This window comes from Phalangium opilio, unplaced genomic scaffold (genome assembly GCF_054372755.1).
Source record: "Phalangium opilio isolate 3A_F unplaced genomic scaffold, DU_Popi_V2 ptg000017l_1, whole genome shotgun sequence".
In the NCBI taxonomy this organism is placed as follows: Eukaryota; Metazoa; Arthropoda; class Arachnida; order Opiliones; family Phalangiidae; genus Phalangium; species Phalangium opilio.
The window spans coordinates 6,526,318-6,545,198 of NW_028324151.1; the positions used below are offsets into that span (position 1 = coordinate 6,526,318).

An 18,881-nucleotide genomic window follows, 5' to 3' on the forward strand; every position below is an offset into this window, starting at 1 on the left:
ATAATAACACCACGTGTTTGCTCAAAATCCTAAAATTTTATTATTCGTACAAAAGTGTATGCAAATAGAAATTTAAAAGTAGTCTTAAATATATATACAGTTTTATAAAAATAATATTTCGAAAATTAAACATGCAGTTGAATTGGATAAAGTTAATAATTTATCAATGTGAAGTGTTTACCGTCACTTTGACATACTAAAAACACATATTGAAAATAAATAATGAATAAATAAATTAATTAGTTATATCAAAACAAATAATCTTAATGAATGAAATGTATGAATGATTTAGGCTTAGCGTTAAGATCATTTTCCTTACTTTATCAAGGCCATCACAAGAAACTTTTATTTGGTATTCGCTATTTTGTTTAACTTTATCTTTCAATGACACTGTAACATGAGAGCTACAAAATAATTAGTTTAATTACCTCTAATTAGCATTTAAATATAGTTAAAGATAAAAATTTATATTTATGAAGCTAGCCTATAACTTACCATTTATGACAAACACCATGAGGAGGTGTAAAATGAAACAAGTCATATTTATCAGATACCTTAAACCTAATGAGTAATGAAACATCGTTAAAATTACCTTATAAATGATTGAACTTACTTTAATTGGCCTTATTCCTGATCAACGCCACCGAGGCGTAGCGGCGACTTTTGGAACTATAATAATACGGTAGCCAATTACAGGTGGCGCTGGAGTCGATGGATCCGTTATTTTCTATGTTTTGTTGATCTTTCTGAATAGCCAAGGCTTAACAAGCGATATGGTTTCAAAAGTATTAAAAGTTGATTTTACCTTTCTTATTCTGTCTAATATTATGAAATAAGACTTTCGGAGTAAGTTTTCATTCGATTTTGGTCTATTTGGAGATGATTAGGTTAATAATAATTAGTTAAAACGTGTTTTTTGAAGTTGAAGCGGTAATAATCAAAACAGAGAAAATAACATCTCCATCAGAGTCCATCGACTCTGATTGGCTACCGTATTATTATAGTTCCAAAAGTCGCCGCTACGCCTCGGTGGCGCTGATCAGGAATAAGGCCAATTAGGGAAATAAATTAAACCAAAAACTTACCACATGGGATTTTCAGTTACATTATGAACTTTAAAACTTCGTTTCTCATTGCCGTTTGTGAATTTCAAGTTTTCCGGTTCCAAATACCATTTTGGTTCATTAAATGTAGTCATATGTGACGAGTCAAACATTGAAACAGAGTACTTATGATCCCGAATACTCGCTACCGTCGTGTCTCTTTCGGGGATTTCTTTTTGATAGTTTCTGATGCTTGTATTCGAACTTTTGTTTGCGGTAGAAGACTGGGAATTAAACTCATTTCTCGAAGATGACGAAGAAACAGATGAAGACTTTCGTTCAGTTACATCAATAGATTGAATTTCAATCCTTGGATCTATTTTACAAGCGCCTATTTTGGCCAAAAGTGGAATTTTATTTAAATCTTGGTCAATTTTATCGGGACATTGTAAGCTGATGGTTATCGTTCCTTTAATTTCACAGTATCCTAAAAGATTTATATTAATTAATTATATACATAATTTGTAGTCGCGTGTGAGTATCGATCCGAGTACTCGTTAAGTTCGAGTATCGATCCGAGTACTCGTTAAGTTCGAGTATCGATCCGAGTACTCGTTAAGTTCGAGTATCGATCCGAGTACTCGTTAAGTTCGAGTATCGATCCGAGTACTCGTTAAGTTCGAGTATCGATCCGAGTACTCGTCAAGTTCGAGTATCGATCCGAGTACTCGTCAAGTTCCAGTATCGATCCGAGTACTCGTCAAGTTCGAGTATCGATCCGAGTACTCGTCAAGTTCGAGTATCGATCCGAGTACTCGTCAAGTTAGAGTACCGATCCGAGTACTCGTCAAGTTAGAGTACCGATCCGAGTACTCGTCAAGTTAGAGTGTCGATCCGCGTACTCGTCAAGTTAAGAGTGTCGATCCGCGTACTCGTCAAGTTCGAGTATCGATCCGCGTACTCGTCAAGTTAGAGTGTCGATCCGAGTACTCGTCAAGTTAGAGTATCGATCCGAGTTCTCGTCAAGTTAGAGTATCGATCCGAGTTCTCGTCAAGTTAGAGTATCGATCCGAGTACTAAACTCGATAACAACATACACCTAATCTAAACACTCGACACGCCAAAGAACTTTTGATACTCAGCTCGATACGAAATTATTTTTGATACTCAAAACGGGACTCACACACCACTGATAGTTTATTATATTACTTACCATTAAAATCATTCTCCCGATTATTAAAAACAGTGACAGGGATGCCAAATGAGGAACTGTTCAACCCCTCAATGTGATAAATCAAAATAGTAGGCGATAAAATTTTGTAGGCATGATTGGAGTTGTCCATTTCATTCCTAACTCTCCATTCTGGGAAAATGAACGTAAAACCTTCGATAGTTTCCTTTAAGATCAATATTAAATAATGAATGCTTATTAAATTGGCCTAAAAAATAATTAAGATAAGTCTAATCTTACTGATTGAAGGTAAACTATAACAGGGACCATGGATTTGCCCTCATTTGAAACTTTAATCATTTTTGCCTCTATTTCCTGACTAGGCGCCGGTATAATGAACTCGAGACCTTCAGATGATTGTTTACCGCAAATTTGAACGTTAATTTTGGGTTTCTCGATAACAAGTTTAATGTAGCAAGTGAAACTGGACATTTGGATGTTTAGATTGGGCAGTGATGTAGATATTTCAATCCAAATGTTGGTCACCCCTTCTTCAAGGGCTTGAAGACTCACCTAGTTTTAATTTGGATTAAGTTTAAACTTTATGATTGCCTAAATATTAGGTCTGCGCGGGAATTACAAAATGACGGGTACTCGAGTTCAAGTCCGAGTCCGAGTACTCGGAACCCATTTTTTTAGGACTCGAACGGGTACTCGAGTTCAAGTCCGAGTCCGAGTCCGAGTACTCGGAACCCATTTTTTTAGGACTCGAATGGGTACTCGAGTTCAAGTCCGAGTCCGAGTCCGAGTACTCTGAACCCCCTTTTTTTAGGACTCGAACGGGTACCCGGGTCATTGGCCAAGGCCTAAAATTACCCCAGGAGAGCTGGACAAGTCCGAGTCCATTTTTTTTGCAAAGGGGCCAACTGTATAACAAGAGAGATTATAGTTGGTCGTGAACACGTGACTCTACGTCTATGATTGGGTGCATGTCAATGAAATCGGTAAATGTATTGTAAATTTGGACTCAATTAAGAATTTGGGACTCGAAACTATGTTTTAAGGACTCTATTGGCTCGACAAGCCCTGGAAAATTGGACTCGAGGGCTCGGGTTCGGACCTAAAAATGAGGACTCGCACACCTCTACTAAACACTATGGAATCATTTCAAACTCTTACCGAAGAATCTTTGGAAGTTCGAGGAGGTATTTCAAAGGTTCCTGGCATAACAAGTTTCAAAGTCTCAGCTTTAACTTTGGTATTTCCCACAAATGCAGTCACAAGGGTGAAGGTACAACTCAGTGATTGATTGGATGAATTGATAAGTGGAATTATAACTTTAGCGTTGCTGCCCCAACAGACGTGAACTGTAATTTCTTCTGGTCCTCTAATGACTAAGGAAAAAAAAAACTGATTAAAACTCGTTGGTTACTTTACGATTATTACCAGTGGTGTGAGAGTCCCGTTTTTTCGATATGTTGTTATAGAGTATCGAGTTGAATACTCGGAAAGATACTCGAACCGGGTGCGAGTTTTTCAAGATGTTGTTATTGAGTATCGAGTCGAGTACTCTTACAGAGTCCCGTTTTTCGATTTGTTGTTATAGAGTATCGAGTTGAATACTATGAAAGGTACTCGAACCGAGTCCCGAGTATTTCAATATGTTGTTATCAAGTATCGAGTCGAGTTCTCGAACCGACTTTCGTTTTTTTCGATGTGTTGTTATAGCGTATCGAGTTGAATACTCGGAAAGATACTCGAACCGAGTCCGAGAATTTCGATATGTTTTTTTTATCGAGTCGAGTACTTGAACCGAGTCCGAGTATTTCGATATGTTGTTATCGAGTCGAGTTCTCGAACCGACTTTCGTTTTTTTCGATGTGTTGTTATAGCGTATCGAGTTGAATACTCGGAAAGATACTCGAACCGAGTCCGAGAATTTCGATATGTTTTTTTATCGAGTCGAGTACTTGAACCGAGTCCCGTTTTATCGATATGATGTTAAAGAGTATCGAGTTGAATACTCGGAAAGATACTCGAACCGAGTCCGAGAATTTCGATACGTTTTTTATCAAGTCGAGTACTTGAACTGAGTCCGAGTATTTCGATATGTTTTTTATCGAGTCGAGTACTCGAACCGAGTCCCGTTTTTTCGATATGTTGTTATCGAGTCGAGTACTCGAACCGAGTCCCGTTTTTTCGATATGTTGTTATCGAGTCGAGTACTCGAACCGAGTCCCGTTTTTTCGATATGTTGTTATCGAGTCGAGTACTCGAACCGAGTCCCGTTTTTTCGATATGTTGTTATCGAGTCGAGTACTCGAACAGAGTCCCGTTTTTTCGATATGTTGTTATGGAGTATCGAGTTGAATACTCGGAAAGATACTCGTACTGAGTCCGAGTTTTTCAATATGTTGTTATCGAGTCGAGTACTCGAACCGAGTCCCGTTTTTTCGATACTTTGTTATAGAGTATCGAGTTGAATACTCGGAAAGATACTCGAACTGAGTCCGAGTATTTCGATATGTTTTTTTATCGAGTATCGAGTCTAGTACTCGGCTCGATACTCAAACTTAACACGTACTCGCACACCACTGATTATTACGGGTCCCGCATCACTTACTTTCATTGGAAGTAAAAGCGGCATTCTGACTAGGAACTGGAAATGGTACCCCCATTGGATGAGAATGAGCGGGATAAGTAGGTACCGGATAAGGCATATGCATCTGCGGAGTTACGTAATTCATTCTGGCTGCATCGTAACAATGAAAACAAGGCGCCGGTTGATGAACAGGAAAGTTTATATGAGATGGACAAGAAAATCCGCAACTCGCGGCGGAAGATATCGGACGATTTAAATTTGGCTGACTTCCAAAATGATCAACGGAATGGGGCTTCTTAGTCGGTGACAAATTCTCCATGCTGCGAAATGTACGCAAATCTTTGTGACCATGAGGGTTTTCTATTTCACTAGCAGAGTGTGATCTATTTTCATTCGTCATGCTACCAATTCCAGACGAGGATGGTTTGGAATTTGTTTCTTGGATTATGAAACGTTCGTTAGCGGATTGGGGCGGGGTTTCTTCAATTTGCAAACCCTGCACTAATTTTTTAAGATATTGCTGATGTTCTTGTCCCATCTTTTGGCTAACGCAACTAATTCTCTGAATATCCGATTCAGCCATAGTTTGATCATCGCGTAATGGACTATCAACTGAGACTCCAAAATACGGCTGTAATTAATCAGATTGATTGATTGAGTTACAAAATAAAATTGTGATAAATCAGTAACTAAATTAATTTTTACAAAATTGTGATAAATCAGTAACTAAATTAATTAGTACAAAATTGTGATAAATCAGTAACTAAATTAATTAGTACAAAATTGTGATAAATCAGTAACTAACAGTGGTGTGCGAGTCCCGTTTTTTCGGTTTCGAGCCGAGTCCGAGTATCAAAACTAATTTCTTATCGAGTATCGAGCCGAGTCTCAAAAATACTTTCGAGTATCGAGTATTTAGATAGGTCAAATTTTGATTCTTTCGAGTAATTATCGAGTCTCAAATATTGACTTGTCGAGTAGCAATTTTGTAAATTTCTTGAAAATAACGAAGATGTTCAATTATCTTATATCGAACTAGTTCAAAAAGATTGCTAGTGATCAATTAAACATTGAACGGGTGATTTTCAAAATAAATGTTCATGAACTCATCGTCTGCTATAGTTGTAAGCCTCGGATTCGAGTATTTGTCGAGTATTTAAGATGTTAAAAAGCTACTCGAATCTGTCTCGAGTATCTCAATGTACTGTTATCGAGTATCGAGTCGAGTACTCGGCTCGATACTCGAACCGAGTACTCGAACTTAACGAGTACTCGCACACCCCTGGTAACTAAATTAATTAGTACAAAATTGTGATAAATCAGTATGTAACTAAATTAATTAGTGAGTTGTTTATTTACACGATGGGAGTTGGAAGTCTTGTCCAATTTTCCCAATTGACCCGATTTGGCTTTGAATAGTACATCTTTAGTAACTTTTTCTGGTGCCTCTCCGCCAAAAATGGAAGAACTGCAAAAGGATGGCCGTGCAATTGATGAAAGATCATTTTTGAAACTGGCAAATGAGTTTCCGGCAAAGCCAGAATTATTTTCAGGAAGTTCAAGTTGATGATTGTTTTGAAATTCAATTTCTTCTCGTAAAAGTAAATCCGCAGCCTCATCTGTAATAATTAAAAACGAATAAAACATTAATTTACAGGGTTCATACAACTTTTGGAAAACAAATCCCGTATATGGAGTATCCTATGGAGCAAATGTTAACGAAGGAGGCGAAGGGGGTAGGGGCAAATAGGACTATCACATACTCAAAGGACATCCCCGTATCTCTAATATAACCAGAGTTATGAGCCTCCAAAGTATAGTGTAATGTTAATCCTATGGAGGGGGTTGTTTGTTTACGATTTGCTTAATTACTCGGCCCCTGTTTGTCGTAGCCCTAAGTTTTTAGTATGGTTGGATGGGGGGCAAATAGGACTATAACATACTCAAAGGACATCCCCGTATCACTAATAGAACCAGAGTTATGAGCCTCCAAAATATAGCGTAATGTTAATCCTATGGAGGGTATGTTCACGAACATTTTGCTCAATTACTCGGCCCCTGTTTGTCGTAGCCCTAAGATTTTAGTATGGTTGGATGGGGAACAAATAGGACTATAACATACTCAAAGGACATCCCCGTATCTCTAGTAGAACCAGAGTTATGAGCCTCCAAAGTTTAGTGTAATGTTAATCCTATGGAGGGAATGTTTATGAACATTTTGCTTAATTACTCGACCCCTGTTTGACGCAAATTTCCCTGATTTCCCTGAATTTTATTAAAAATTCTAAACTTCCCTGAGTTTTCCCTGAGGTTTTTGTCAACTATTTATTTCCCTGATTTTTCCAGGTTTTCCCGGTTTTCAATTCCAGGTTTGTATGAACCCTGATTTAATCCAAGTTTAATAAAACTGGACTAAAGAGATTTAATTTTACCAGCAGAAAGAAAATTTTCTTCCTTGAAATCTCCCTCAGGAAATGCATTTTCACTTTCATTTGAAAAAGGATTATCAAAGGATCCAAGATCTTTAAATAGAAATTTTAACGAGTAGATCATCCTAAATTTTTAATAATCCTGTAATTAAATAAATTAAATTTATATTTACCAGTTTGAAGCCAAGGAAAGTTTACAACATTTTCCTTATTATGTTCCGTTGCCTGGGAATTATCTTCAAAAGGATTTTTTGGGGATGTGACGAAAATTTCCGCTTTTGAAGTTGCATGGGCCACTTTTAACGTGTTTGAATTTGAAGAAGGGTTACTAGAGGTTCCCAAATAAGTCCCAGAACCCCCTGAACCACTAAGAGACGATGATCTAGCCGATATTTGATCATTCCTGAAATTGAACTGAACATATTTTGTGATATAAATAACTCTCAAATACAAATTAAAGGGGCTGCCCAGAGCTGTTGGGGTGAAGTGGGGGGGGGGTCAAACTGTTGGTTAGCATATAGAGTGCTGTCAGTGTCAGTTGTGACGTCAGATCCAAGGTTAAACGTTGTAACCGATTTGCTGTCAAAGCTAGGTTACAGAGTGAAACAATGAGCTCAAAACCATAATACTATATATTTGAACTCTTTTATTAGGTTCTTGGGTTAGTACTTGTTACAGAATATAATTGATTAAATAAATAACAAAATAATTGATAATGCTAATTACAATGATATTGATAGGATGGGTAGTGAGAGCGCCAGACTAGGGGTGTGCCTTTAGGAGGTAGCTATAGAAAGCAACACTTACTAGGGTTAAGTAGAGCCAGTTGAGTTCCGTCTTTAGGCCTACTGAAGTGATGGCACGAACAGAGAGAGTTAACGTGCGAGAACTAGTCATTACGGACTTGATCACTGGATTGCCTTGTAGAAGGTCAATCTACCCTACATCTAAACAGGTCTTAGCTTAGATGGTGAATACGGCCTAAGGCCTACCGCACTAGCTAACTAACTCCCTACTAACACCAACAACTATCCTGGATAGACTGCCACTCTATCCGGATACTATCATAATGACTTATGAGACAGACTGCCTAACAGACTGCACTAAGATGATACTGTACACTGACTGTAAAGCACAGCTGACCTGACTTTATATAGCCCTAGCAATAGGCCTGGCTCAATATAGGGGGCGCTCACCAAAGGTGCAATATGAGACGCCACCTAGTGTTCACCTAATCTATTGTGAGGTTAAAAAGTCTTCATATAAAAAACTTAAGATTAGAGATCAAAGGGAGCCGGACATAAGCTTAGCTAAGTGTGATTGTGAAGGCTCAGTAGCGCATCCGCTACAACGTCATGAGTCTGCCTTTAGCAATGGGCGGCCATGACAGTTACCGTTTTTTCTTTATGGGAAAACGGCATGGGTGACGTCGCACCGGCGCTTCTGACAGCACTATTGCTTACCCGCCCACCGCGACGGTGGCGCCATTCCTTATGGCCAAAGTGCTGGGTGTTTTCCCCCTGAACTAAAGGCGGTCTCCCCCCCAACAGCGACGGTGAGCCCCTTTAAGATAAAATAATCTTACAGAATTATCTATATCTATGTTTTTCATTGATTTGTTTTGCCCAATGATAGATTGGGAGCCTTTAAAAGGTGTTGGCATTCCGTCAGTTGTGAAAGAATCTCTTTTAAATTGTTCCTGGCTTTCAGACTGATTAGGAAAGATGTTTTTATGTAACGCGCTGCTTCTAAAATAACCATCTCCGACTGAAGAAATTCTCCAATCCGCATCCGAACACACTCTAAGATATCGGGGGTCTAACGAGCTTTCAATGTCAATAGATTTATTTGAATTAATTTCATCATTATTTTTCAACCCCTTAAAACTCATTTGAGAGTTAAACGATTTATTAATGGCCTGGAAAATTAATTGTTAATTAATTATAAACTTGTAATTCTATTATATATTAAGTTACCGCTACTTTTTCTTGAGGTTTAGCGAAGTCCTCAGTCTTATTATTTGATTGGTTTGTAATATTAGTAGATGATGGGAATATTCGCTTACTGAGTAAAGCATTGGTTGTTGAAAGGTCCTAACAAATTTATGGGTTCATGATTAATTATATGCTTAATTGAAAAGCCAGATTAATATAATTAATTTACAGGAATTTTGAAAGTATTCTCTTTCACTTGGTTTGCTTCAATTGTTGACGAACATTTTGACTGACTCTGATTTAATAATTTTGAAAATCTCTCCCGTTTTTCTAGCTCAGAGGATGATGCACTAAAATCTATGCAAATAGATTGGCAAGTTCTCATGGCGATTTAATTATAATGAAATGAACAAAACTTACCACTTAAATCGCCTAGATCCAAAACGCCTAAAGATTCCATAGAAGTTGCGGTAGAAAATCTTTTACTACGGTCAGAAATTTGGTTGTATCTTGCTTTATTTTCCATTCTAAGGCCTTCTCAGAAACTGTGCCACTGTGGTAAGTGGTAGGGCGGATTAAAAAAACCGCCAAAAATCTAAGCTAGGCTTCAGTTTTGCTGCTTACAAGTTACACTAGGTCTTCTTGGCTAGATTTGCCTCACTCTTCTAATTAAAGAATCATTATCGCCATAAAACTAATTTCGAGATTTTCGAAGGACTAATGAACTTTGAAAGATACTTCTTAATTTCAGTTATAATTTATTTTAAATTTAGTGCCAAAAACTTCATAACGATTCACCTCCACTGAATTGTATTGCAATACCTCCACTGCAGTGTTGCCAATGTTTGAAAGTGGATTTTCCCACTTCCATTTGAAAAATTTCCCACATTTCCCACAGCCCCTTTTTAGCCCCGCCCCCAGCTAAAATATGGTGGAAACGTTACAGTCATATTTATCTGTACTATTTTTTCCTACTAGGTTTAATATGGAATATCACTGCGCATGGCTTTGACAATATGTACAAATGCGCCAAAACGCTATAAAGCTTTAAAATTCTCAAAATATGCTACTTTTTTCCAGCGCCAAATTTAAAATCACCGAATTTATTTCGAAATATCGCTTGCAATTATTTAACCGAGCAAAATTCAATAATTTTAACTGCATATTCTGCACTATTAACACTTAAACACGAAAATTCCCACATTTAACCAATTTTGGAAAAAAATTACCTTTTTCCCACAGAGCCTAAAACCTTACAAAAATTTCCCACGATGTGGGAAATTTCCCACACATTGGCAACACTGCTCCACTGTAGTCCGTAGTAATTCTGACATGGCGCACTCAATCACGCGGGTAGGAACCAAAGGTTAAGGAACTATCACGCGCTTGTGGCGCCATCCCAGTGCAACCAAAGGAACTATCACGCGCTTGTGGCGCCATCCCAGTGCAACCAAAGGAACTAAAAGAAAAGGCGGGAAGACCCAATTAACTATATCACGCGCTCGTGGCGCCATCTTGTTGCAACCAAGGGAACTAAAAGAAAAGGCGGGATTTCAAGGATACATGTATTTATACATTTCTTATCTAGGCTTCAAGATGGCGACACCATCGCGTGATAAACTTGGAAGCTGTTCGTCCGTCCCATGTTTTCAAAAGTGTCTCTCACGTACCCCAATAGGCAGGTTAACGCAAAGGCCACTCCAGTCCAGTGGTAATTGGTAATTTTCTCAACTCAATGCATCTTCTACCCCAAAATTTGAAGCGCCATTTTTGAAAACGAGGAAAAGTTTTGGATACTTTATTACACATGGCTTTTCTACAAAAAATATTTCCAAATAAAATTACACAATCTGATTGAATAAAATTAAATATCTTCCTCAATTACATGAAAACTTGGTAGAAAACAAGAATGAACAAAAGGTTTAAAATAAAACTAAACATCCAGAAGTCCGATAATCTTATTAACCTAAAAGAAAATAATACATATATTAAACAAGTTGGGAAAACCAAAATATTACCTCTCCGTGTCAAGAAGATTATATAAACTTAAGTATCCAATGAAAACGTTATTATGTTTCTGAGTTGGGGTTTCCCATTTTTGTTGTTGTTTTGAAAAATATATCGCAATGCACGGGCCTTGATAGATATAGGAGGCAATTAATGAAATATATCACAATGCACGGGCCTTGATAGATATAGGAGGAAATGAATGAAATATATCACAATGCACGGGCCTTGATAGATATAGGAGGCAATGAAGGAAATATATCGCATGCACGGGCCTTGGTAGATATAGGAGGCATTGATAATCTCTCTCTTTGCACGAGAGGTTTATCTTTAATATTTAAATAAATATAATTATTTTTAATTATTTTAATCTTCTATAATTAACATTAATAATAGTTAAATCGTTTAAAATAAAGTTATACCTATTATCTTCTCAAACTTTGCTCATATTGACTTTTAAAGTGAAGGGTACCCCTCTTGGCCGCTTTTTTCAAATTTGGGGTATATATACGATTCGTTTCCATTATAATAGTAAGGAAAAAGCGCAATTGCGAAAACCTTTGGTGGCGATCCCACCTTAGGGAGGCTAGACGTTTCTCGTAACCCTAGCTGATCGCCGCGTATATCCTAAAACCAAACGATGATAATAGAGTAGAAGCCAATGATACAGATTGGTGTCTATGTGGAATAGACGGAAGACCAGTGGATGGTGGAGTTAGAAGCCAGTGTAAGTGCAGACTGGTGTCAATGTGGGATTGACAAAGAACAGAAGATGGTGGTGATTAGAAGCCAGTAAGAACAGACTGGTGTCCGTGTGGGATGGACAAAGACCAGAAGATGGTGGTGTGAGGACTCAAGTAGAGGAGCCATTTCCGTGACTGTGAAAGCAGTTCGGAAATGGCGAACACGTTTGCTCCGATGCGCAAACTGCGAACGCGGTCACGTGGGTGTAACAACGGACAGACAGACAGACACACAGACACACACACAGACACGGCCGTTACAGAACCTCTCCTGGACTACGTCACACGGAGAGGTAAAAATTGTAATTACACTCAGTTTCACCGTTATCATAGTCATAAAAAATGTTAATTATTTACATTAGGAAATAGTTATTTTCATTATCTTATCATACAAACTTTCATTAGCCAAGATGCACAAGTCTGTTACACTAAGGGCAAGGATTTCTTAATCACGTCTTTCACTTATATTACCACTTTTATCATGCTTTCTTTTAAAATTATTATGTTCAGGTATTCTAGAGATTTAAACAATTAAGAAATAAGTTATTACGAAGCTAGAAACTACGCGAATGGGATGTAGGAATTGTATTTTCAGTAACGAATAATATTACCACCAGACATTTAAAAAGGCCTAGAGTTGTATAAAAATAACTATGACAAAATAGGTTTAAAAATTGCATTGAAATATCTAGTTATTATTCCGTAAAAACGCAAATGTTATTGTGTAGTGTGGTGCTTGAAGGATTTATTTCTAGTTATGTCGTAAGGGTTCTTAATTTCTTAATCATGTTTTAATTTTAAACACCGAACTTATAATTTAACGCTTTTATATTGGTTGATTGATTGATTGATGCTTTGCCAATTAGTAATTAGGCTTAATAACTAGGTTAAAGTTAGAATTATATTTAAGTATTTAGGCCTAATTTTCGGATAAATATGAGTCTTTATTTTAATTTACGATATTAAATGAATGTTTATTTGTTTTTTTGTTGTTGAATATTTGATTCTATAGCGCTATTTGGAAGACTATAGAGTTCACAATATTATCGGAAGTTCTCTAATTTTCTCATTTGTTTTTTTTTTATGAATTTTTTTATATTAAATATTCCTTAAAGATTGGTTTCATTATCCTGATCTCTGATTTAAGTAGACATTAGCTGATGATATGAATATATTATATATATATATATATATATATATATTTGTTTTTGGTATATTTGTTGTGTGTACAGATAGATTCGCTTTGGTTCTGTACTATTTTGTTTAATAAAATTGACATCGTTATAATACCATATCGTTTACTTTGAATGTTTTTTTTAAACCTTCTTGGCACTATTAAGGTTGTTTGTTATTATTTGATTTGTTTGGCCATGTAGTTAGTTTTTGGCAAATCTATAATTAAACAAATTATTGCAAACAAATATACATGAACAAAAACGATAACAATAGCACCTATTTCTTCATCATTAAGCCTAATTTTCCAGGCTTTGTTTGACTTTTCAAACGCGCGGATAATTAGTTTAATAGGGATTAAGATTAAATATTCGCAAATTAACATTAATTAATTAATTAATATTAATAGGGAGTTATAAAAACCATTTAAATACTTCGATATCAACATTTAATTATTTATATATTAATTTAATTATATAATATAAAAATTGGAGGAAATTTTTTTACGAATCCTTCTAGTAATATAAATCGCTTATAAAAGCTATTCTATCATTTTTTTAAATTCATCTTATTTCGAGTATTTATCACCTTTCGAAACTTAAAAATTCAGTTTCGAAGCAAAACACAAATAAATAATTAATTATTTTTATATATATCAAAAAATCCAGTTAAATATAAATAGAATTAAAAATAAATTTAACGTATTCCACTTTTCCGGCTCTTCTGACCACGACTTTTCATCTTAATTATTTTTGTACTAAAATTGTACACGTATAGTGATATTTACAATGGCTTATGGACTATACATCCTTTGTTTAAAAGTTAGTATTATGTATAAATAATCCCTAGCGCTTAATTGAAACGTAACTTCAATCTCTATAGGTCTCTATTTAAGTAGAATGTTAATACATAGTCATATTTAAACGCCTCTTCTTAATTGCTTCTTCACTCTCAGAACCCCGATGGTCCGATTTAAACTTGATAAAACAGAAATCACGGATATGTAGCGTTTCTGCAGTTATACAGATCATTTCGTAGTCTTGTAAGATATATTTCAGTGGGAGTATTTTAAATCTAAGTTAATCAACACCCGGCCCAAACTGCTAATTAACTTAGGTAGCAGCAGAAGTATATAATACTTCTCTTCGAGAGAGGTGTACCAACACAAATCGGAGTAATTGTAACATGATTCTTCCCAACATCAAAACAACTGGAGTAAGGTTACTAAACCGAATCACATACGCGATAAATACTTCCTTCATCATTACTATATTAGCGCTTAACTATTTGCCAAGGCGCATGCGCTAGTGGATTTTTGTCTGAAATTGTCTCCCACGTCAAGACAATCCAGGTTTGCGGATTGATTGCAGAGGATTTAGTGTACCAAACAGTTATAGAATTTACCCCCACGGTGCGATGCCCATCTGAAGTTTGATGAGCAGGAGAGCAAACATAAAGGGTTAGCCTGGGAAGAATCATGTTACATAACTAAAGTACTAAGAGGATACAGAGTGTGCCCGCAACCCCTTTGTTACTAGTATTATCCGTCCTATAAAGTCGTGATTTTCACAGGGCCGGATTAAGGATGAGGTAAGCATGGGTAGCTACGATTCAATCAAGGAGTAAATATACTTGTATTTACCTGTAGAAATGTTAAACAGGTAATCCTGGTCTCCGGAATTCCATGCATAGTAGCAGAAATATATATATCTGTAGAAACGCGTAATCTGTGTAACATTGTTTATAATTTTTTAATATTTGGGCAAACCACCCATTGCTTTTCAAGAAAATCAATATATACCATAGTGTTTTTTGTTCCAACATCGAATTTTCCCCTTTAATCTCAGGGAACAGACCGTTCGGCCATTCCCTTTTAAATTAGTCTTAATTAAAGTAACACTTAAAAATTGCTAGATCTTGGCCATTTATTTCTCGAGTACCCGTTGGGCGTGGGATTATTTGAAAAGGGATTTTAATAATCTCGTTAATTGTAAACCCTGAATACCGTGGCCCTTTATTTGATTTTTTTATGTTTTTTGTTTTCAATTAGGCCTATAACTTGTTATATGGAAGTTTGTGTTTAATTATTACGTTAAAAATCACTAAGGATCTACGAAAGGTAATTGATAATCAACAGAAGAAACTTTTAGACTTTCGCAGGTCTTTGAGGCATTTTCTTCTTGCCGGGGTCGGGGGTCCGGGGGTTTTGAAAGAGCTCGCTGTTAAGGCTTTCGGGGGTCGCAGGACGTCCTCTTCCAATTTTTGGCGCAAATGTTCTCGGAGATCCGACGCGGCTTGAGCGATCAAGCGGCTCTAGGACAAAATACAGACGCAAAAACTATATCACATCTATTATAAATGTGTCTTCAAGAATAGTGAATTAATTTGGGTCTAATCAATTCTTGCTCGAATCTAGGATGTGATACGTGCTTAGAACCCAAGGTAAACAGATTCCCCAAATTGCGAATCCCCATAACAACATGCCTAAGAATCTGTTTTGTTAGGGCATCAATATGTTTTTAGGAACTTCTAATTACTTTTCTGACTTGCCCAAAGTGAGGCCCTTTTATAATCAAAGTCTAGGAAAAAGGGCTCCATTTGGCTGTTGACGCTAGCCAGAAACGGTACAGGCGTTGTAACAACAAAGTAGCCTAGGAGTATTTTATAACTCCTCTATCTAAATATACATATTTGACCTTGACGTATTTTCTTGAAGGTCATGATGACACTTTCGCAAACTCGATCTTAACGTTAATGCCAAAATTACTCTTGGCTTTATCGTTTCCTTTTACACATCATAAGGCCATCTTAGCAGATTTACGAAATTTTTCTGTTAACTCTTACCTGTTCAATGGCCGCGTCTCTTTCTTGCAGAAACGCTTCGGTTTGCTTTTCTCTGTCGACCATCTTAAGAAGTCTTTCGAGATACTTAGCTTCTTCCTCGGCTCGAATCCTAATTAATTAAATCAATGGCAACACCATCACGTTGAGACATTTTTTTTATAAGACCTAAAAACGAGGCCTAAAAGTTTCTCAAAGAATTTCACCTTTCTAAATTCCTTCTGTGTTCGGCTTCCTTGGCCAACCTCTCTTCCCTAACTTTAGCTCGTCTGGACTCTATATTTTCGCTGGCTCTTTGCAAGGCCCGATAATTGGCTTCTTTCTGATAATTCGACACTTTGTCCCTCCATTTCTCCAAGGCCTTGTCTAACTCAGATTGATTTAATTTGGCTTGACGTTGCCTTTCCTCCACCGTCTCTCTACGGGGACATGGTCCAAATGATGGTAAATCGAATAAATGAAATAGAGCTGATTGACAGGGGTATAGCCTTACATCCCAATACCGCGTGGGTTTCTATCGATTTAAAGGAGTACCTAAACGTACAACTAGTCAAAAAGGAGTTTTAAAACTATGTCACTGGCTTAAAGTATGATAAAGAATCGATATAAGACCCAAAAACGCTTGTGAATGGCCACCTTAGGTTTCACACGTTTTGCCGATATGGCGAACGTTAGATCACAGCTCAGACCACCTAACCACGGACAGGCAACTGAATAGGAAGCTAGATTTGCTTAGAGATACGCCTGACCCTAGCACTGTGGAGGCTTGTGTCGTAAGTTTATCACCAAACCCTAGTAAAAGTGCCGACAAATTGCGGTCGGTAGACGCATAAGGGCCATTTGTTAATGCGGGTTTAACACGGCTTTTCCTGTCCATGGTTGGGTGGTCTCAGATCACAGTTCAATTCTACATTTTAACTTGTAATTAGTAAAGAGGAACCAACCCTACATGACGGTAAGCATATCTGTGCCATATGTATGATTGGATCCCCTTTATGAAGTTGCCTGGTGCAACGATAAGACATAGGGTGAAGTTTTCAGGGAGTTACTCATAACTTCATAGATTAACGGTGATTTAATGAAAACATTAATGTGCTTAATAGTGTTAGAATGTAAAGTTCATAATAGAAAACGCTTGCCGGATCGTTTAAGTATCCATTTAAAGATAAGGGGAATAATAACTTACGCTCTTTTTTTGAGGCTGCTCTGTCGTTGCATGGTAATTTCTTGCTTTCTTTCGGAGACTTGCTTATCCTTGAGACTGAGAGCTTCCAATTGCATCTCGGATTCGCAAAGGGACGAGTGCGTGCTCTCCAGCTTCCACAATCTCCTCTTCTCTTCGTCTTTCTGATTCTGAATCTTTAATTTCTGACAGATGTGAAAGGGGGAATCATTCGCTCCCCATGCAAGTCTCTAAACTTCCCCAATTTTACGTATAGCTATGCTTTTAAACTAATCGAGGGTATTATTTACGACAACAAATATTTTTAGAAAAGTCAACGGACAAAAGAATGCATGCCGGGCCAATAAAAAAAATTATTTAAAGCTTAAATATATATGATTGAAACTTACGGTGGTAGTTTTCTGTTCCTTTTGCGTTTTGGCTTTGATGGCTTTTTCCAGATGTTGTTGCACTTCGCTCAAATGAGCTTGAGCTTGTTCTGTTTCTTGCTTTTGCGTTTCCTCCAGACGTTTTTCCTTTTGTCGCGTATTGCAATAAGTGCAAGTGTAAAAAGAGAAAAAAAATAAGCGGATTGTAAAAGTTATCCACGATAAATCAGTCTCAAAGCAAATGCTTTTAAAGACCTTTGGGGATATTGAATGCTTTTGATTTGAGTAAAAATATAAAATTTGGTTTTCGTTTAAAATATTTGAAACTTGAATGATGCACTATTATAGGGTGAAAAACAAGAAACGCACTAAATAGGAAGGGGGCCAATAGTTCTGTGTTTATATTATCAAACATTGGCCGTTTTTAGTTCCCCTTTCCATACGCACAAGCGTCGTGACCTTACCAGCGAACACGCCTACTTCTAGGGCTGTGCAAATAGTACTTTTTCAATGATCACCGTTTCAAAGTCATATTTTGGTATTTTGGAAAAATTCAAACAGGTACTTCAATTTGTCGGTACGAATTCTCAATGCACTGTTTGATCTAATCGAATTTTAGAAAATACTTTGCACAGCCCTACCCACTTCCCGAAGCCTCATCATTGCACAGTATAGACTAGGGGAAAAAGTTCCCTGTGTTGCTCCTATTTTTGCCTGCCTTAATCTAGTCAACGATGTTAGAGTAATCATAATCATTTCCTTGAGATGATATCATACAAGCTACAACAGTTAAGTCCTTTTTTGGTGGCATAACTTCATTCTTAGAATAAACAGAAAGCGGGTACTTGGTAATATTGAGGACAGTAAGAGGCGAAATTACCTGTATCTTCTTTCTTTCTTCGGATCTTTCTCTACTCCTCGCTGATTTCTGCCTCTATCGTAAAAAGGAAGAGATTTTTATTGGAGTCTCGTGTTAACAAAGACGTTACACTTAAGCCTAATCAAATAAGGAGGAAAAGTTAATTTGACGACTATACTCGTACTAACTTTCAAGGCGTGTTGTTCCGTGATGGTTTTGCGAAGTTTTTCTTCCTTGTCTAAGAGTTCTCGCCGTTTCTGTTGTTGCATAACGGCGATACGGTTCTTGACCTCCAACAATCTTTCCTGAACTTCGTCTCGGGTCGTCAGGCTAGTCAGTCGATGCCATCGTTCTCGTTCCTCAGCTTGCTGCCTCCGGTGAAAGTTTTCTAACTCTTCGGCCCAAATTTGTCTGGCGCAGGCCTTCATCTCTTCTTCGGCGATTTGCGACTGATGACGGTGAACCATCAGCTCCATCAATTTTATATCCTAGCATTTAATAGAAGGAAAGGGTTCATTGGTCACGGTG

General features: G+C 37.1%; 2 protein-coding genes across 7 annotated transcripts in view; both read right to left on the minus strand.

Annotated features, from left to right (window-relative positions):
• Positions 1-16: 16 nt before the first annotated feature.
• LOC149702775 (uncharacterized) lies at positions 17-10,026 on the minus strand. Of its 3 annotated transcripts, none has more exons than XM_089866686.1 (16): positions 9,811-10,026; positions 9,600-9,732; positions 9,409-9,536; positions 9,222-9,338; positions 8,831-9,163; positions 7,419-7,659; positions 7,249-7,338; positions 6,176-6,435; positions 4,838-5,447; positions 3,394-3,608; positions 2,515-2,787; positions 2,257-2,440; positions 1,086-1,530; positions 496-561; positions 320-404; positions 17-196 (listed from the first exon to the last, which is right to left on the minus strand). In XM_089866686.1, exons 2-16 carry the CDS (start codon positions 9,703-9,705, stop codon positions 164-166), a joined length of 3,186 nt encoding a protein of 1,061 aa, XP_089722812.1. In that variant the 5' UTR covers positions 9,706-9,732; positions 9,811-10,026; the 3' UTR covers positions 17-163. The 3 variants fall into 3 exon arrangements, with proteins under 3 accessions (XP_089722812.1, XP_089722813.1, XP_089722814.1); XM_089866687.1 differs by having other exon boundaries at positions 9,804-10,026; XM_089866688.1 differs by having other exon boundaries at positions 9,228-9,338; positions 9,600-10,026.
• Positions 10,027-14,433: 4,407 nt separating this feature from the next.
• The window catches only part of LOC149702776 (uncharacterized), a 39,038-nt gene continuing 34,590 nt past the window's right edge, over positions 14,434-18,881 (minus strand). For all 4 annotated transcript variants that reach the window (XM_089866692.1, XM_089866691.1, XM_089866689.1 and 1 more), the window contains 7 exons: positions 18,542-18,841; positions 18,375-18,428; positions 17,516-17,641; positions 17,130-17,302; positions 16,150-16,362; positions 15,947-16,055; positions 14,434-15,415 (listed from right to left, as the gene is read on the minus strand). In XM_089866692.1, the coding sequence (XP_089722818.1) occupies positions 15,233-15,415; positions 15,947-16,055; positions 16,150-16,362; positions 17,130-17,302; positions 17,516-17,641; positions 18,375-18,428; positions 18,542-18,841 (1,158 nt within the window). In that variant the 3' untranslated portion in view covers positions 14,434-15,232. The remainder of the gene's footprint in view (positions 15,416-15,946; positions 16,056-16,149; positions 16,363-17,129; positions 17,303-17,515; positions 17,642-18,374; positions 18,429-18,541; positions 18,842-18,881) is intronic.

What these genes read in the sequence shown, in the direction of transcription:
- LOC149702775 (XM_089866686.1), bottom strand. Translation starts at nt 9,705, where the DNA reads ATGGAAAATAAAGCAAGATACAACCAAATTTCTGACCGTAGTAAAAGA. An exon ending in GAACTTCCAAAGATTCTTCG is followed by an intron (nt 2,788 to 3,393) that starts GTAAGAGTTTGA and finishes AATTAAAACTAG; the next exon opens with GTGAGTCTTCAAGCCCTTGA. An exon ending in CTTGTGATGGCCTTGATAAA is followed by an intron (nt 197 to 319) that starts GTAAGGAAAATG and finishes ATGTGTTTTTAG; the next exon opens with TATGTCAAAGTGACGGTAAA.